The following is a 19,618-nucleotide window of genomic DNA, read 5'->3' on the forward strand; positions in this document are numbered from 1 at the left end:
AACACTTTGAATTGTGCTCGGAAACGTACTGGGAGCCAATGTAGGTCTTTCAAGACCGGTGTTATATGGTCTCGGCGGCCGCCCCCAGTCACCAGTCTAGCTGCCGCATTCTGGATTAGTTGTAGTTTCCGAGTCACCTTCAAAGGTAGCCCCACATAGAGTGCATTGCAGTAGTCCAAGCGGGAGATAACCAGAGCATGCACCACTCTGGCGAGACAGTCCGCAGGCAGATAGGGTCTCAGCCTACGTACCAGATGGAGCTGGTAAACAGCTGCCCTGGACACAGAATTGACCTGTGCCTCCATGGACAGCTGCGAGTCCAAAATAACTCCCAGGCTGCGCACCTGGTCCTTCAGGGGCACAGTTACCCCATTCAGGACCAGGGAATCCTCCACACCTGCCCGCCTCCTGTCCCCCAAAAACAGTACTTCTGTCTTGTCAGGATTCAACCTCAATCTGTTAGCCGCCATCCATCCTCCAACCGCCTCCAGACACTCCAGACACCTTAGTGGCGACACCCAGGGCAGGGCAGCCTGCCCTCACCGCCCTCCCCTACCTCCACCCCTGGCTGGACTATGGAGACCGCACACATCACCTCTGCTGAAATATCTGCCCTGGCTGCCAATATGCCACCAGGCCAAACACTTTACCTGCTGGACCACCTCACTCCATATAGCCTTGCCACACCATTAGATCATTAGGAACGACACTTTTGCCAGTGGTGCATGGTGGAACTACCAGGAATAGGGCACTTAACAGTAGCAGCGCCAAAAGCATGGAACTCCCAACTGATATTAAGCAGACACCCTCACTATTAAAGCTTTTTTATTCATTCAGGTATTGTGACTCAGCTGTGTGCAATCTGCATATTATGAACAGTTTTCTTTGTTTTATTAAGTTTATGTTGTTTTATTAGTGTCTTAGGCACATCACCCTTTTTGTGACTTAGCAGTATATGAACCTGCATGATGAATAAACATAATAAATTAGATTCCTAGATATGCACCTAAATTAGCAACATAGGAATAATTCCTAAGTGTGGTTCAGGTATGTTAACACCTGTACAACACCTTCCTCTAAGGAAGTCCCCAAGTGACTTTACAGCCAAAGTGAAAATGCAATAATAAAATCACATAAACATTATTAAGCACAGTCCTATCACCAGTGTTGCCCAAATGCCTGGGGAAACAAGTATGTCTTTGCTGGATGCTGAAATGATGACAAAGTTTGTGCCAGCCAGGCCTCCCTGAGGAGAGCATTCCATCAACGAGAGGCTACGACAGAGAGGGACTCATCTTCCAGCATCATAACTTTTATATGCCTGTTGTCTTTGTCAGGGATACTGGAGTGGTTTGCCGGTTCTTGCTCCAGGTGGATCACGTTTGGTCAAAACTCTCCACTATGACCTGTCCATCTTGGTTGGCCCTGCACGGCATAGTTCATAGCTTCTCTGAGTTATTCAAGCCCCTTCGCCACGGCAAGGCAGTGATCCGTGAAGGGATCACTGACCCTGATGTTGATCCATGAAGGGATCAAAGACCCTGATGTTGGGAAAGATGGAGGGCACAAGGAGAAGGGGACGACAGAGGACGAGATGGTTGGACAGTGTTCTTGAAGCTACCAGCATGAGTTTGACCAAACTGCGGGAGGCAGTGGAAGACAGGAGTGCCTGGCGTGCTCTGGTCCATGGGGTCACGAAGAGTCAGACACGACTAAACGACTAAACAACAACAACAACAACTACAGAGAAGGCCTGTTCTCTCATCACCAACCCTCAGAGTTTCCAAAACTTGGGTCTCCAGCTGTTTTTGAACTACAGTTCCCATCATTGCATACCACTAGTCCTGCTAGCTAGGGAAGATGGGAGCTGTAGTCCAAAAACAACTGGAGACCCAAGTTTGGGAAACCCTGCTCTATCAAGATTCCCCTCAAATATCTCAAGGTCTGGGCAGGTTCATGTGGTTATTTATAAACTGATAGTTTTATATGGGAATGATAACTAGTGGGCTAATTCTTATTTATATGTGAAAGTGCATGCAGAAAAAGAAGGGCAGCTGGGACAAACCTATTTATTTTACCTTAAAACTGTGCAGGTGAGATCTTTTTATTCCTAAACCATGCCCTCTCCTCTCCCTGCAGAAAAGGACCTTGTCATGGGATTGTTGCAGACGGCAACTGCCAATTTACATCTTGATCCTCAGGAGCTGACCACAAGCATGGAAAGTGATGGAAAGCATCCATCACAGTTGCCCCCAGGTGCCTCAGGATTTGCCTCCAAACCACGCAGCTTTGGGAGAAATCATGTAACCAGGTGCCCCCTTTGCAAGTCCTTTGAATGTTTGCTAAAATGAATTTCTGCTGCATATTACAGAAAATAACTAGACATGTTATGGGGGAAAGTACTTCTTGACACGACGGGACGCGGGTGGTGCTGTGGGTAAAACCTCAGTGCCTAGGACTTGCTGATCGTTAAGGTCGGTGGTTTGAATCCCCGCGGCGGGGTGAGCTCCCGTCGTTCGGTCCCAGCTCCTGCCCACCTAGCAGTTCGAAAGCACCCCTAAGTGCAAGTAGATAAATAGGTACCGCTTTATAGGTACCTTGTTGGTCAAGGTGCATAGCTTCTCTTATAATCATGTTGGCCCTGGTTTATTTTGTTGCAGGCTGTCTGTTATGAGACAAAAACAAGAACCTATCCCAGAAGAAGAAAAGCCAGGTAAAAACAAAAACAAAAAACCCCTGTAGAAAATGCTGTGTTTTCAATGGAAAATGCAAGGCATTAAGTAGGTGTCCCTGCGGCAACCAGTGGAAATGTCCTGTGTAGGGATCTTAAGCAGGAAATTAGCTGCTGGATGTGCTTCAGGTGGGTTGAGACTCAGAATAAGCCAAGGGCAGTGCCCGATTACACAGCTCAGCTTCCAACATGTTCCCATCAAACTATTTCATATGAGGCCATCTGCACAGGGTATGCTTGCTCCTTAGGCTCAGTGAACTACCCTAAGGTGGAGGAGCAGGACTGCATATGTATTGTGTAAGCACTTAATGTGGAATTATGCTTCATCGCTGCTTTGTGCATGCTGAACCACACAGAGAGCCAACTTTGTGTCCTCCTGACATATAATTACAGCAGGACTTATATAATTACAAAATGGATGGCACAATCGTTTCCTGTATTTCTAAAGAAGGAAGGTGTTCTCACCTGGGGCCTATGTGAAGTCAAGCCTTTGGTGAGCGGCATCCAGAAAAGCGAAAGATGCTGGCACTTCCTCAAAAAGCTTCAGGTTTATCAAAGTGATCTTTGACTTAAGCAAGGTTTTTCTGTTTGCGTTTTCTGTCGTGGCAGTGGGCCCAGTCCAAATCAGCAATGCTCCTAGACATAGGACATGACTTGATATTTCGTAACCAGCAACTGGAGAAAGAAAATTAGCCATGTATGCTTCCCATGGGACTTGATAGATATTTGTAATTAACATTCCTTACTGGATGACCGGTGAATGTGACCTTTTTTTAAATAACAGGCTCCCTGATCCTTCATTGAAACGGATTGATACTTTACTGTTCTGTGGCTAACAAAATTTAACAAAATTTCTCCTGCAGATTACTTTTCATGAGCGCTTCCCAGCATTTTGGTCTCAAGTTTAGGTTTTAGTCCGTTCCGGCCTTACTCTTAGACAGTTTGAGGGGACTCCTTCATACTTCATATATATTTTTGAATACCATTAAAGGGGTGAAAAATTCTCTATTACTATTTCCCCATCCCCACACACAACTGAGTGGGCCTTTTTGATCTTTGACCTCAGGCACCAAGTTAACTTGGATTATCTTTCCACTTTATATTTGTATAACCCTATTGAATTCTCTGCTGATTCTGGCTTACTTCGGTGGATACAAGCAATCAGCCATCATTCATACCTATGCTACCTAGTTGCCCAAAGGAGGTTTGGAAGTCTGGTGGTATGCCTTTATAGTGTTTAGGGGAGCAAATCTGGGCAGGGGGTTTACAAAAATGTGACCATAATCTCTGGTTCTCATTGTTAAGTTGTGGGTGAACATATCAGACGACACAGCGATTGATTCTTCAAACAGCTCTTGTTTATTCACAGGCCAGAACAGAACTGAACTGAAGGGTTCAGTCAGCCTGCTTATATAGAGCTCCAGTACATCGTAACTGTAACAACTTTTCTAAAACTATCCAATCACTGAACGTCACTTTCGATCCCTTATTTGCATAACTATCTACAGTATCCCCCTGCTGGCCCAGGGTGAGAACTTCAGTACATAACACTCATATCCACTGGAAACACATTAACCAAACCGTCTCATTTGTGCTTTCCATTTTCAGTGCACATCGGCTCTGCAGAGGTTCTCCAGTTTCACCCCTCTGGAGATGAAAAGCAAAACCAATCAGACCAAACCAATTAGAAAGAAACCTTCCTCCTGATGCGACTCCTCTTGATGCTCCAGCTTGTAGTGATACCGCTCCTGCTACTCACCCAATGGCAACAATGCTGCAAGAAAAAGGGCTTCTTTAGAAAGACCCGACATCTCAGAATGTGCCTCTTGGATTGAGGCACCCCAGTCTTCAAGGGGGATGACATTTTGAGATGTTGTTCAATGAGACTCTGCACAATTCTGAAACCGTTGGAAAGAGCCATTCCGCTGTGTCCTCCTGTGTCCCAGCTTGGTATTCAGCATGATTCAAGAGAGGAATGCCAAGGAGTTGCAGAATGATGAACACAGAAGGTGCACCTTTAATGGCATGGTGCCTATTGCAGGACGATTCTGAACTTTGAGACAAGGACTCAGAGCCTTTCATTCCTTCTTTGATAGTTGGTAGCATGTCAATTAATTATTTCCTCCCTTGGAACAATTTGCCCCATCCCCACACTGCTGTTTGCTTGCTTGCTTTTTAATGACCATAGTAGGAGTGCAATTGAGATGTTACAAAATTCTGCAGCTTTGTTTTTTAAAAATAAAAAGCTAGTTGTTTGAGGCTGCTGCTTAGTGCTCTGAATTGTCCTGGGTGTGGAGGAGCTGAAACTTTTCCTAAAGAGCTAGGCTCTAGTTACCTGTTTGGGCTGTGAAACTGACTAGAGTGAAGGGGAGAGGACAGAGAGAAAGATTCCTCCTGCTCAGGAGTTTGCTGATGAAATTCATGTATATTACGTGAAACAAGGATTTAATCATACGGAATTGTTTTGTTGTTGCTGCTGCTGTTGGGTTTCTAAAGTCAGCCTGTAGAATTCTCTTTAACAATAAATCTACGATGAGCAAAAACATTCGACACATGCCTCTGCCTGCCTCCAGAAGCCGTTCAGTTCTTGAGGCGAAACAAGGATGCAAAGTGCTTGCGGTTTGCACATTCCTCTGCGATGGAAAGCCTGTTCTGCAAAGGGACTGTTCCTCCAGTGTCAGGGAAACACCTAAACTTTCTGTGCCGCCATGTGATCCCTATCAGTGATGCCAAATTTCATCCAAGCAAAGGAAGTATAGGGTCTGCCTTTCATTCACTATGAATGATTTCCTCCCAAACAATTCAATTCAGCTTGAGGGAAGCCTTCATACAAGCTAGAATGGATCTCCTCTGGCTGTGTTTGCGCATGCATATGCATGTGTGTGCTCGTTCCTCCAGTAGTGCATTCACAAAGCCAAGCTTCTTCCTCCCTCCCAGCCTGCCCTTGAAGTAACTTGATCTTAGAGACTGGAACACTGAGCCCCTTGATGTTGGTAAAGAGGAGAGAGAGAGGCGCTGCCTCTTAGTGCTATGTCTGCTTCCTCCACGTCAGTTTCCCTCTGGAGGAGGAAGGTGAAGGGGGCCCCTTTGCAGAACTTTCTTACAGATGGGGGCTGATGGGTAGGGAGTAAGAAGGGCTACAAAACAGGCAAGCAGATTCCAAAGGCTCCGATTCAAACGTCCATTGCAGCATTCATCCTCAGAGCTTTGGTAAATGTTGATCCACCACATTCCAGGCCCTGAGTACCTTTTGCTGCTGCTGATTAATCATTTGCCTTCCCGGTGATGTGTAATTTGGGGATAGGAAGCAAGTCAGGGCTGGCCGCAATATATTGTGAATCTCGGCTCAAGGGGTCTCTCCCCACCCCCTTTTCGGATTCGCTGCCCATCCATGCATTTTGATTTGTGCACACAATCTGCACCATGAACTCGCCGGCAGCTTCAAGATACTGCTGGCTGCTTCTCTTTTTCTTTCCCTCTGCAGCAAAAGGTAAGAGAGACAAGGCACTGGAAAGCTTTTGGGGAGGGCATGAAATCTGAAAAATATCTCACTGTGGTGAGTCCTGGTTAACTTATTTGCTCGTTGGGATTCTCAAGCTCAAAGGAGGGAAGCTGTGAAAAGGATCCCCTTCTCAGTCCCTTTTATGTACAATTTATTGGCATGGCAACTATCAACCAGTGGATCCTGAGGGGCAGCTCTTTGTGACTCAGATTCTGGATCCCAGAGCCTTGCCTGCAAATTTCTCTGAGCACCTGTTGTTTTCCACATGTTCGTGGGAAATATAAAATTAAGTGGCACGGAAAGTATTTAAACATGACTTAGCTTTCATAGCTACCAAACGGTCAGTGGAAAGCTGATTATGCTCCCCCCCAACCCATAGCTGTCAACTTTTCCCTTCTCTTGTGAGGAATCCTATTCAGAATAAGGGAATTTCCCTTAAAAAAAGGAAAAACATTGACAGCTATGTCCCAACCCCATCCTTGGATCTGCTATGGACTTTTTGCAGAATTAAGCATGCCAAATCGACATGGGTTATGAAATGTAACTACTTGGTTGCTATGAGCATTCAAATAGTGTGTTATATAAAACAACAATCATTTTAATAACACAACGTATTGGACCATCCTAGCGTTTGGCAAGGAGGATCTTTAAACCCTACAATTTATGGGGGCTTAAATTGGACAGCATCCGTATTAAGATGATTCAGATGTGGCACACCTCAACCAAAATTAAATACATTTTTAAAGCTATTGGCAACAGGGATTGAAAATGATCAACTCTAACTGGATTGGGCTGATTCCCCCCCCCCCATTAAGCTCTATGGCTGAAATTCTAAATATATTTTATGGAAGTCTCATCCTATTCAAATCATTGGAACTTACTTACCCAGTGTGGATCAGGATTAACAAATGTCCATTTATATCTGTAATAGTGTCTAAGAGCATCTTCCTGCAGACATGGTAATATCTCAGCAATGATTGTTCTCTCTTCTATTTAAAATAGCGGTGGGGAACCTGTGGCCCTCCAGAGCCTACTTGACTACAATTGCCATTATCCTTAACCACTGGTCATGCTGGCTGGGGCTGATAGGAGTTGGAGTCCAAAAAAACAGAGGGCCACAGGCTCCCCACACTCTATAGGAGTGAGCATAATAATTGCACTGCCCCTCCAGAATATTATGATACTAATCAAAGCCTATGACAGATAATCACACAGAACTATGCTGATCTAGCTGTTCCATTTTCTGCCATCCAGCGTGACTTTCTCCTACCTCTGTCCAGCTGTTCATGGCATGAGAAGGAATTACAGTGCACATGATAAGAGCTTGATATTCCGTCCTTGGGGTGATGTAGGACCAAGCCACATTGCCTTAGCAAAGGGGGGTTGTGAGGTTGGTGGGGAAACTCAACTGGACAGTATTCTTGGGGTCCAGCACCTCCAACAAATCCAGCCCTTCCTTCTCACATGGACCAGCTGAGACTCAGCATCTTATTTTAAAGTGTTCCAGTGACTTCAGTGTAGGACTCTTTTATAGAGAACCTGGAGGCACCATCTTTCAAGTCAGGAATCCTATACCAGTACCGCTACTCATTGGATGGCCAGCTAAGATACCTGTCAAGGCCATCTTTGCAAGGAAGCAAGCTGCAGGCTGAAGCTCTGGTTGATGTGCATCTCGTGTGGAGAAATCCCAAGGATGCCGGGGAGCACCTTCTCCAAATCCAAGTTGGTGACGTCTTCATCCTACAATGGGTTTTAAACGATTGAGAGGGGAAACACTGGTTTCCCATTACTAACCAACGCTGGAGATTTCATTAAGCATGTTCAGATTGTATGTTTCTCCTGCTACTGCTGGGCTTCTGTTCGGCACTAGAACTGACATTGCTCACTTAGAATGTTCACCTAGTCTGACCAATAACTCAGGTTGATCTGGAAATGATCCGCCTCAGCTAACATCCCTCCCTGTTCCCTGCCAACACTATCTGCACAGATGTCGAGCAAAAGAACGTTGCTTATTATTTTATACACTGCAAGCACATAGTTGAACTATGGGATTCTTTGCCAGAAAGGGAGCTCATGTCCACTAACTTAGATGGCTTTAAAAAGGGACTGGACAAATAATTAGCATTGTTATTAAAAGGGGAGTAGAGAAATGCAGGTCTTTTTCCTCAGGCTAGCCCTGGGTACATAGAATAACCAATGGATACTTCTCTTGGGGACCTGTTCTGTTTATAGACACTTAGCCCCACTGCTTTCAGCTGGGAGAAGAGAGGGACATCACAGTGTGGTGCATTTGCAAAAAACTTGTGGGATGGGAAAGCAAGAGAGAGAATGAGAAGGGGTGCCACCTTGTCCCCTTCAGACCACCTGGCCCAAAGGTGTAACTCTGAAGGACTGGGGAGGTGGGCAAAAGTCTTAATTTTCTTCTGCTCATTTTGGGAACTTAGATCCATGGCCTGCAACTCCATCACGATCCGGAACAAAGTAAGAGTCAGACTGAGAACAATGATCAACCTGCCCAAATTTCACTGAACACTACAGAACTGGAGCAGCCCGTTTTCCTTCATTGGAAAAATGGGAAGGTATGTTAATATGAGGCAGACCTTGTGAGGTAAAGGCTTGCTCACTTTTCTCTCCAGTTTCAGCTTCATGCAAGGTAGCCAGCGTCGCCAACAAGGGTGTTTATACTTTTCATTGTCATTAGAAAGCAATTAGTGGCGGACAATTGTCCATGTTTGCCTGAGTTAAGAGGAAGCTCCCTTCAGAAACCACAAGCACAGCTTTCTATGGGCCCAAGTAGTATCAGGTAGTATGCCAGGTATTAATACCACTAATAATGCACTTGTGCAAGCCAAGGAGGAGACGGAAGTGACTGTACTACCCAGCCTGCTTCAGCCAGATATATTTCACAATAAATATAGGATAGAACTAATATTGCAAAGGACACAACAGAAGCCTGTGCTTTCATATTTCGGTGAACATTTTAAAATAACTTTTATCTACAGTGGTACCTTGGGTTACATACGCTTCAGGTTACAGACTCCGCTAACCCAGAAATAGTACCTTGGGTTAAGAACTTTGCTTCAGGATGAGAACAGAAATCGTGCTTCGGTGGCGCGGTGGCAGCAGGAGGCCCCATTAGCTAAAGTGGTGCTTTAGATAGGAAAAAAATAAGTTGTTCTACTGCCACTGCAAGTAGAAAACCTCCGTCTTGAGAAACCACTGGAGAATTTCTCCTCACCCTGGAGAAATTTGGTGGAGTACTTAGCCCACCCACCAAATTTCCCTACTCACAAATGGGGCACAAAATTTCAAGAGGCCGCTTCCACACAGCTCTGACTTAAATGCTTGATAATTAACAGCTGAAGTGTGTGGATTGAGTTTGCTGAAAAGCATTCTGTTTTGAGGAGGTGCGTAAGTTCTGTCTGTGGTGTTGGACCTGGGATGGCCTGCTCACCTCAGAGTCACAATTCATCCTTCTGTTGTCTGAAAAGTTGTCTGGGATACTCCAATTTTCCTACCTCATGCTGCTGTTACTCATTATCAAACTACTGATAGCCCAAGAGGAAGAGAAATGATGACCATTTAGTTCATGCACCTCTTTCTGCTGTCCTTGGTCACTTTTTCCCTCAGGATTTCCTCCCACCATGGCCTTGCTTTTACTTTGCAGGTTGAAGGCATCTATGAAGACAAAGCTGGAAGCCCCTTAACTTTGGAGCTGAAGAGAGGCCTGGTCAGCCTTCTCCAGTTTCAGACCCACCCTGGGACAGTGACTGAGGTAAAACAAGGCTTTTTCTTTCTTTCTTGTGGTATCCTTGTACTCTTATACAGCTGTAATAGGACTTGGAATACCTAGCACCTTTTACGTCTTCTAAAAAGTGCTCTTGCCCACCACAAAATAAGGCCAACAATTAAGAAAGCGCCATGGGGGTTTATTTCATTGTGCCTCAACTTTATAATCGGCCAGTTCTGCTCATGTAGCCACTCCACTTTTTATGTTTGCAAAAAATCAAACACCAAGTGCTTTCAGCATCGATAAAGAGCGTTTGTGCATCTTGTGTAGGAATCGTGGAATTTGGAAAACATCCTCCTTGCCCTTTTGCAATGGTGGATGGGAGCTGGAGGGCTACAGATCCACCACCATTGTTACAGATGAGTCAACGCACCAGAATCCCATTTATTGCATCGTCTGGATGGAGTCTGCAGCATATTCAGAAAACATCTGATCCAGCCAAATCCATCACTGGAATAGTAAAAAAGACATTTGAACCAAACACAGGGCTAATTTAGCATCCACTATTCTACTCCTAATTTTCCCATTTATTATGTTTAGGATGACATTTCTGGGAGCTGCCCAGTGACCTACACAGTCTCCAAGGATTCTGTTCTGAAGACAAAAGACCTACATGGATGCAAAAGAACAAAGTTTGGATTCAGCTCTGTTAACAAGGCAAGTTTGATAATTGCATCTCTACCCATTTTCCAGCTTTCTCTAACCACTTTCAAAATATCAGTCTATCCTGCGCCTGAAAATTAGTGGGTTTTGATTTCAAAGTCCACGTAGAACTACTTTTCTTAGGCTGATTCACTGTGCAATATTCAATGAATGCCATACATAGAGTGCACATTAAGTTCTCTCTCTCCCTCCCACATGTTTGACATTTTATTAGGTTTTTATATGTGTTGGAAGCCACCCAGAGTGGCTGGAGCAACTCAGCCAGATGGACGGAGTATTATTATTATTATTATTATTATTATTATTATTATTATTATTTGCACTGAGGCAGCAACATTTCCCCATAGGCAACCACTTACTGGGGTCTGATTTCTCTTTGGAGGAAAACCATTGGAGGCTAATGGCACTTTATAATATTTAATAGCAACTGGTTGATTTTAGTTATCTGGTTTAACTGGTTGAAAGTTAGATAAAGCTAACTTTATATGGAACAGGATTGCTCTTCCAGGCAACCTGAAGAAGTGGAGCCAGGGTCTAGCGAGGAAATATTCATCTTCTTTTTACAGATGTTTGGAGTCCTGTGGCAACCTGTAAGTAAAAGTCTTTATTCTGTGGAAGGACAGCTCCTCAAGTCCGCATTGTCCGAAGAAAGTCATACAATCTCTCTAAACCTGAAGTCTTCCATTGGAGTCGATATCACCTCCAGGTTGGTTCTGCGCTGCTACATTCAGTTGGCCTGGCACACTGGGGGTGGCGAATGGTGCCTTCTTTGGTCAGAATTAGAAAATGGAGTCCTGTAGAATCTTGATTTCCTTGGAGTTGAGGCCAGAGTATGAGGAGAAACCTATAAGCCCCAAACAAGTGGGAACAACGTAGTATTAATGGCTGTTGTTGAGGGCCTCCTCACCATTTCTCAAATGTCTTCATCTATTTATATCCCATGTTTCCTTCAAGAATCTTAAGGTGAGCATACACAGTTCCTCCTCCCTGTTTCATCCTCACAAACTTGTGAGGGAAGTGAGGCTGGGAGACTGATTGTCCCAAGATCACCCAGTGTTATTCAAGGCTGAGTGGGATTTCAACCCTACTCTTTCAGGTCCTGGTCCAGCACCCTAACAGCACTGTCTCTCCCATTTGCACAACCTGCAAAAAACACCAAGGAGTTCACCTGAATTCATATCTATTTCACTCAACCACAGTAGACCACTATGTGTCTGGTGGAGCTGCTAGGAGGTCATGGGAGTGTGGCCAATGAGTGTTAATGAGGACATGCCCAAGTTGTTCTGGTTTTCTCCTCTTGCAAGGAGACTGTGGACACTTGAGTGTTGCATTTTTACCAATACTTAGCACCTAACTAAACTTAAAAGTGCCTTACTTTGGTTCAGAAGGGGTCCCCGCTGTCATAATTTCAAATGTGAGTCCATGCCACACAGTAAGTTATGTTCATGATATTTAAAGATGGAGGCCCTGTCAACAAGTGTGTTTTCACTCCCCAGGCAACACCTTGAACTTGTGACTCAAGTGTCTGGATCAAAAGAATTACCAGGGGAAAGTCCTCAGGAAGCCCTGGCGGCTGTGCTGAGGAAACCGCAACCCATTAACATAGCGAGTGATCCTGTCAAGAGGACCAACACCCAGTACCCAACTGTGAGTGGAACAGAAAACTATTGCTTATGTCTAGATTTACCCATTTTCTATTTAAGCTTCAGAGTAGAGGAGGCCCGATCAGGAATTATTTAGAGCGTTGAGACCTCATCCCTTGGTTTCTTGGTTCACAAGGTGTGAAAACAGCACATAGCTTGTGGAGACTGTTTGTCAGGAAGGAGTTCTGCAAATTTCCATTTTTGGAATCTATATCAGCATAGATTGCTGATATATATTGTTATGAAGAAGGATGTTTGTGTGTTTCAATTTAATTCTCTCTCTCCTCCTCTCTCCCTTTTAGCTCAAAACCTACTTGAAAACACTGGCTAAAAAGAGACGCAGAATGGACCTCTCTGAGGCATCAATCACTTGGCATTTTTGCAAAGTTGTCCAGATGTTGCGCGATGCCAAGAAGAAAGACATCCTGCTGTTGTTGAAGAAAGCACCAGAAGAGATTGCGTAAGGAAAGAGATGGCAGGGCAAATGAAGAATTACTCTTTCTTAAGACCCTGGAAATTATTTGTGTATTTATTTTGAAAATGAATTTTTTTACTCAGAACCCTCTAAAGGGATGACTCAGGGTGGTCTGCAACAGTGAAAATCAGACAACCTGTTTGCTGAGCACCTTTCCTGATTTGTTTGCACACAGTTTGTGGGGAGCTTCAAGGACACCTGCTATTTGTTGAGCATTTGTTCTGATGTGTTTGCAGGAGGAATTTTGCAGTACATTTCTCTAGGCAAGCAATGGATACAAAAAAATGCATTTTATTAGGGTAAAGTGTGCATAAAAGTGAATATATTAACAGAAGTCATATACAATTGCATTATATTCAAGAAAATGGCTTTGCAAAAAAAAATTGTTGGGCAAAACTGCATGCAAGAGCATTTATGTTAGGAGACATTTGAATGAAAGTGATTATGAATTTTCTGGGCTTTTTAATTTAAAAAACAAACAAACCAACAACAAACTGATGTGAAAATATGGAGAACAGAACTGAAGAATGGAAGAATGAGAAACTGAGTAAAACAAAAATTGACAGATTTGCCCATCCCTTGCTGTCACACAGTGCGTGGTGCTGATATTAAATTTTGGGTCACCTGATGTCAGATGCCCATCTAATTTATATACCATATCTATAATTTGCACCTGTCTAGTTAATCCTGGGTTCTCTGCAGGTCTCTTCCTTTACTTCCAGCACACCTGATCTTTTCTTTCCGTCCCTTCCCACCTTTTAGGTCCTTCTACGTTGAAGCTGCAGTGGCTGCCCATTCTACAGCTTCCTTGATGGCACTGTCTGAATTTCTCAGTTTTGGGAGCAAAAAGAACGCCGCCTTACTGGAGAAGTTCTTCTACGCTGCAGCCTTCTCCCCTCGCCCTTCAAAGGAGCTCTTGCGTCTGGTGGTAGTAAGTAGAAGGCACTGTGGCTTATTTTTCTGGACGTTTTCTTGAGCTGTACTTCACCCTTTTAATTTATGAATGGATGTCCCTGTGATGTAGGATGGACAGAGATTTAGATCTGGGCGTAGTTTGACCTACCAAGTTTGCCCTACCTCACAGGGCTTCTGTGAAATTAAAGGGGGCAAACGGCTCCCTTTTTTTGCTGCCCTGGGAAAGGAAAGAATTTGAAAATGTGAAATGCATGAATGTGACATTCTGGAAATCTAGAATTCACTCTAGTGATTTTCTTGGGCTTGTTCACACACCTGTGCACTGTACTCGAGTGCTCAGCTCATGAGGACTGTCAGGTGAATCTTTAAGCTGGCTCCATTGAAACAAGTGATGCTGAGTCGATATCCATTGGTAGCTAATATTGGCAGTGATTCATCAGTGGTGGCTTCTTCATATATGCAAGTTAACACTCAAGCTAGGGGTGGGAGCATCTCTGTTCCGGGAGCTGAATACAAGACTCTATCTGGCCCATAGGACTATCCCCAGACCACACCCCCTCTCCCTAAGCCACACCCCCTCACGCATCCTGCTTTGCACCCTCCTTAAGTGATTTTGCCTAGCTGAAAGGCATCCTTGAACTTAGATAAGGACTCTTGCTTGTCTGGATGGAGGATACAGAGAGATGTGTGTGTGTGTAGAAACTGGTGTACAAAAGAAAACAATTATATTCATTGTTCTACTTACTTTTGCTTCTGGCCTTGCCAACCAACATTTCTCACGCACGTGTGAAAAACCTGCATGAAAGTCCATGCTCACATAGGTATTTTTGAACACGTTTTCTCACAAAATATGCATCTCAAGCCATCTTCCGATACATTTTTTTTTTTAAGGCAGCAGCTCAAAAGGCTTGTACAGTGCCAAGGAAGGCTGTGTTCTGATCCTCCCGGTACTCCCAAGAGGTGTGGATCAGGTCATCCCCGATTGGAATTTGCAAAAACAAATAAATCAAATCAAATTTCTCAGGCATCTCTATGCTATGACCGGTCTTCATTCCTCTTCCAGGATAAGCTGAATGGAAAGAAACTAGAAGCAGCCACCTGGGAAACGGGGAATATTGTAATCGGCAGCCTGATTGGCAAGCTGTGCCAAATGAAACTGTGTGGTCTTCAAGTGAGTTGACGCCCGTCCAATGCCTTGTTCTACTCCCACCCACCCTCACCTAGGAAAGCTCAGACTTGTCAATTTAGTGCCCACCTCCCTTTTTCTTGTGTCTCCCATGTCAAACAAACAGGAAGTAAGACTTGAAGTAGACTCCATCGTGCAAAGGCTCAAGAACACCAAGAAGGACTCTGAGAGGGTGATTTATCTGTTGTCCCTGAAAAGTGCTCTGCTCCCAGAATCCATCCCCATCTTCCTGCATTATGCAGAAGAGGGCTCTGCCACGGTCTCAGCCACAGCGCTGAACGCACTACAGAGGTATTCTGCACAGCACATCTCAAGCACGGTATGGCACAGTCTCCGTTACTTAAAGAGCATTTCCCAAAAATATATCTTTTTTTCCCCTATGTAAGCTTTCATCAGTGAAACATTCTAGGTCCTCTTGTGCCAAGAAGGGCTCGGTTTATCCAACAGAAAATAATTTCACCAACCCTCTGTGGTTTTTGGAGGTTCCTCCACTTCTGCTTGAAAGGTTATATTCCTCCTTCTTCTCCATCTCCCGCTACTGGTGGGACCTGGAGATATTCTGAGGCTGGACTTTGAGACAGACTCCCCTTATTTAGGGAGAGTCAAGGGTCACTTCCATACCATACATTGCGAGCACTCTTATAATACTTTAGCAGTCCTGGCTTCCCCCAAAGAATCCTGGGAACTGTAGTTTGTTATGGCTAGGAGACCCCTTACAGGCCTACAATTCCCATGATTCTATGGGTGAAGCCATGACTGTTAAAGTGGTATAAGAATGCTCTCAATGTATGGGTGTGGAGGTGACCACAGAGCCAGTGTGGTGTAGTGGTTAAGAGCAGTAGTCACGTAATCTGGGTAACCGGGTTCGCGTCTCCGCTCCTCCACATGCAGCTGCTGGGTGACCTTGGGCCAGTCATACTTCTTTGAAGTCTTTCAGCCCCACTCACCTCACAGAGTGTTTGTTGTGGGGGAGGAAGGGAAAGGAGAATGTTAGCCGCTTTGAGACTCCTTAAAGGGAGTGAAAGGCGGGATATCAAATCCAAACTCTTCTTCTTCTTCACAGTGGGTATAAATATATCACCCTGTCAAAAAAATAAATAGAGCATATGGTATAATCCTCCTGTGACTATACCACTTCACAATGCAATTAAGGGATTACATGACTGAGAGCATGGGGGAGACCCCTACATGTAGAAAACTAGTATGTCAGGGTTAAAATTGTAGCTTGGTTTCATGAATGACCTCTGTACAAACCTAGTTGCTGAATGTCATGCTAAAAACAAACAGACTGTGTTCAATTTCTGCGTTGCCAGGTTAAAATGGCAATGAAACGCATATTCCATGAAGTGCACAGACGCTATCCAAAAATTTCAAGGCTGGCTGCTGCAGAAATCCTGTTGAACAATGATCCCTTGCCAGAGGATTTCACCAATATCCTGTTGGCCACCAGAGAACTTGAGCCAGAAATGTCAAGATTTCTGCTGTCAAAAATCCAAAACATCGTACACTCCGGTCATCATCCAACCAGGTAAAAATATCCTTGTATGATAATATTCAGTTTGGGCTTGGGGAGAGATCAGAACAACCCCACTTTCAAACTGGCTTTTAGGAACATGGCAGACATAGGCATTCACAGGGTGTGGGGCAAGGGGAGGCAGCCCTATCCCAATGAATCATAATCCCCAGATTCTCAGATTTCATTTGTAGGAAAGTGTAAGGGTAGGATCCAATTTAGTACTAAGTGAATGTTTCTGTCAGTGAAAGGATTTCTGCTTCTCCCCCTCTTCTTCCCCAGTGTATCTCAAATATACTTTAGGGGTTCCCCTAACACTCTGGAGCAAGTTGGGAGAGTGTGGGCACCTGCACAAGAGGAAGTCCCATTGCACAAGCGGAAATCCTTGTCTGACAGGATGCGGTCGTTTCTAGCATTTGTAGCACCTGAACTACAAGGCAAAATGTACTAGCACTGGTTGTTTTTTAAGTGAGAAATTAACCTCTCTGCCCTCCCCCCCCCCCCACGTTGTGGGTGTCCATGGTCACAGATTTTCTACATTATTCTAGGGAATGCACTTCTCCTTCTCTGCATTTACCATATATTTCACAAATCAATTTGACCTCTTCCAAAATGGCAGCCAGGTTCCCCAAAACAAGTTTACTCTCCTTTGCAGATATAGTCCATATCACACACCCCTTCCTGGTTTTTTTTGTTTTGCTTCCCCCACAGAAAGGTCGCTAAAGAGGTTCTGAATGACCCGCAGATAAATAATTACTACTTCCTCTCCTCTGAAGCTGGCAGCTCCATCTCCTTCTCAGGACCAGTGACAGGTAACTTTTCCCCCTCATGCACTAGGCAGCCATAGTCTCCTGCATATTCTGGGGTCAAGGGGTCAGACCACATGTTCAGACAGATACTTCCCATGTTGCCACGCTTTTATTAAAACCTTTGGAAAGCTGTCTGCTCCTCTTCATGCAATATTCCTTGACCGTGATGTGAAGCTATGTGTCTCTTTCTTGGATCTCCCTTTCAGCCACCAATGACACTCTCTCTACCATTGGCCTGGATCTCCTGTTCTCAGACATTGGCATTCTGAGGAAGAGCACCACCAGTTTCAATATCCTAAGCCATGGCTACCAGCTCCAAGCAGCTCAGGTATGGCGCTTCCTATTGCGCCATTGTGGACTCAGCTACATTAGTAAAGAAAAAACGTTTTATATGCATTATGACACTGCGACACCAGGTGGCGCTGTGAAGTCCCATCTTTCGCCAACGTGGCTTCCCACTTTGAGGTTTACAACGAGTTTTCCTGAAATGCTTTTTTACATGTCTAGATCCAGCCCATATTTCATTGTTCTGTTGTTGCTCGAGACAGTTCTGAATATTTTTTAGGTCTCACCCTTGCCTTATGGGCAATGTGTAATTGTCGTCCAAGCATACCCTTTAATTTTCAACAGATTTCTCCCTCTCCCAATTTTTATTAGCGGTATTCGTCAATTTATACAAAAAGATGCGTCCCAATTTGCTTAGGCAGTGGCCCCCACTCCAAAGGAGGAGGAGTTTCAATGGCCAATGATGCTCTGGAAACCAAGGCAGGTACTTGGCATTTTCCTCACACCAGCCCAAATCCTGAAGATAGCTGCTGAGTGATAATTGGCTCAGTGTCATAGTAGAAGACCTGCTTTAGGATGAGGGGGTGAGGCCTTGCTGTGTGGTGTATAGAAACATCTTGACTCTTTTCCTCCCTTTATTTAGGAAAAGGGAGCTCTCTTGTTGGGAACTAGGGTGGAGTGGGGAGTACACATCCTTTAAATATCTGAAAGACTAACTCTTTCCCTAAGATAAGCGGGGGGGGGACCCTCTTGGTGGTTCCACCACCCTTAGAAGTTCAGGTGGGTGGTGGTCCAGGAGAGGGTATTCTCTGTGGCAGCCCCTAAATTGTGGAACTGCCTCTCCATGGAGGCACACCTGGCAACTTAACCATACAGACTTTGGGAAATGCTGAAGATGCTCCTGGCCTTTACTCTAGCCTTTGACACCTGAGACGTGCATTTTCAGGGCCCGTCCTTTTTCAAGTGTGATATTCTTCACCCTAAGGTTTCAGGGCATACAATAAGTAATAAATCAAAATAATAGTAGTAGCAGTGTTAATAACTACTACTACTACTACTACTACTACTACTACATAGAAAGAGGAGTATGTTCTGAAGTGGTGGTCTAGTGCTGCAGAAAAAGGAGTAGTCCTGAACATCACACAGACTTTCCCATCTCATGTATCCTAGGTGGCCATAGAAGCAAAAGGATATGAGGGCATCCTGGGAGGCAACGCAGCCGATGGAGAAGACGAATTAATGGCCGGCATGTCTGCTGCTCTGCTTGATGTCCAGTTACGGCCAATCACTTTCTTTGAAGGATACACAGATCTGATGTCGAAGTTCTTCACGAGCTCAGGAGAACCCACAAATGTGGTCAAAGGGAACGTATTGCTGATGGACCATCTACAGGTACCAGCCCCTGCATACCCATGTACACTGATGGCATAGAAGTAATTGTCATGGTGGGACCAGCCCCCCCCTACTCACACCCACACCCACACCCACACCACGCTGCATTTGTTTAAGCCATGTTGGAACCAAAGCACCAAGAACAGGTCCTCCCATGACAGTTGGTGCATTCAGGTAGAACACCAAACATTCCCAGTGCCTGCAGTTTGATATATTAGCCTAAGGACATCCACCCTTCAACTGACAACATTGTACATCTGCATTAGCTTTCCAGTCACCCATGTGCATCAAGAGTACTGCTTATGGGAAGAGGTGAAGAGCTGCACCCATAAGAACATCCCATTGCTCCTGGTGCCACCACCTTTGGAGGCTAGCTTGGTGAGCTACAGGAAGCAGGACTTCTTTGTGTAGGGCTATTTAGCGGGGCTCCTAGATCAAGGCTCTTAATCAGTCCAGTCTTTGACCATTTGCCATGTTGGTTGGGGCTGATGGAAGCAGCAGCCCAACCCCTGCTGGAGAGCACTACATTTAAATCCCTGATTTAGAGAAAGATGGGCTAGGAATGTGATTGCAATTATTACTGTTTTGAAGCAATGAGCACCAATTGTCCCCTGCAGACTAGCTGGGGGGGGGGAACACCTGTACAGACAAGATGTACCTTACTCAATAGTAAGCCCCATTGATAAGCCCATGATAAGCGCTTGAACAATCCAG

At 44.8% G+C, this 19,618-nt stretch overlaps 1 protein-coding gene across 1 annotated transcript in view; it reads left to right on the forward strand.

Moving 5' to 3' along the window:
- Positions 1-19,618, forward strand: part of TBATA (thymus, brain and testes associated) — a 42,185-nt gene that overhangs the window by 17,810 nt on the left and 4,757 nt on the right. Inside the window, exons 7-22 of the mRNA XM_053388525.1 lie at positions 2,140-2,311; positions 2,661-2,713; positions 7,768-7,955; positions 8,678-8,812; positions 9,901-10,008; positions 10,564-10,680; positions 11,253-11,392; positions 12,183-12,333; positions 12,632-12,789; positions 13,567-13,735; positions 14,783-14,890; positions 15,012-15,224; positions 16,219-16,433; positions 17,130-17,230; positions 17,434-17,555; positions 18,683-18,904. Coding sequence (XP_053244500.1) covers positions 2,140-2,311; positions 2,661-2,713; positions 7,768-7,955; positions 8,678-8,812; positions 9,901-10,008; positions 10,564-10,680; positions 11,253-11,392; positions 12,183-12,333; positions 12,632-12,789; positions 13,567-13,735; positions 14,783-14,890; positions 15,012-15,224; positions 16,219-16,433; positions 17,130-17,230; positions 17,434-17,555; positions 18,683-18,904 — 2,372 coding nt within the window. The remainder of the gene's footprint in view (positions 1-2,139; positions 2,312-2,660; positions 2,714-7,767; positions 7,956-8,677; positions 8,813-9,900; positions 10,009-10,563; positions 10,681-11,252; positions 11,393-12,182; positions 12,334-12,631; positions 12,790-13,566; positions 13,736-14,782; positions 14,891-15,011; positions 15,225-16,218; positions 16,434-17,129; positions 17,231-17,433; positions 17,556-18,682; positions 18,905-19,618) is intronic.

The sequence above is a fragment of the Podarcis raffonei genome, chromosome 5 (assembly GCF_027172205.1).
Source record: "Podarcis raffonei isolate rPodRaf1 chromosome 5, rPodRaf1.pri, whole genome shotgun sequence".
Lineage (NCBI taxonomy): Eukaryota > Metazoa > Chordata > Lepidosauria > Squamata > Lacertidae > Podarcis > Podarcis raffonei.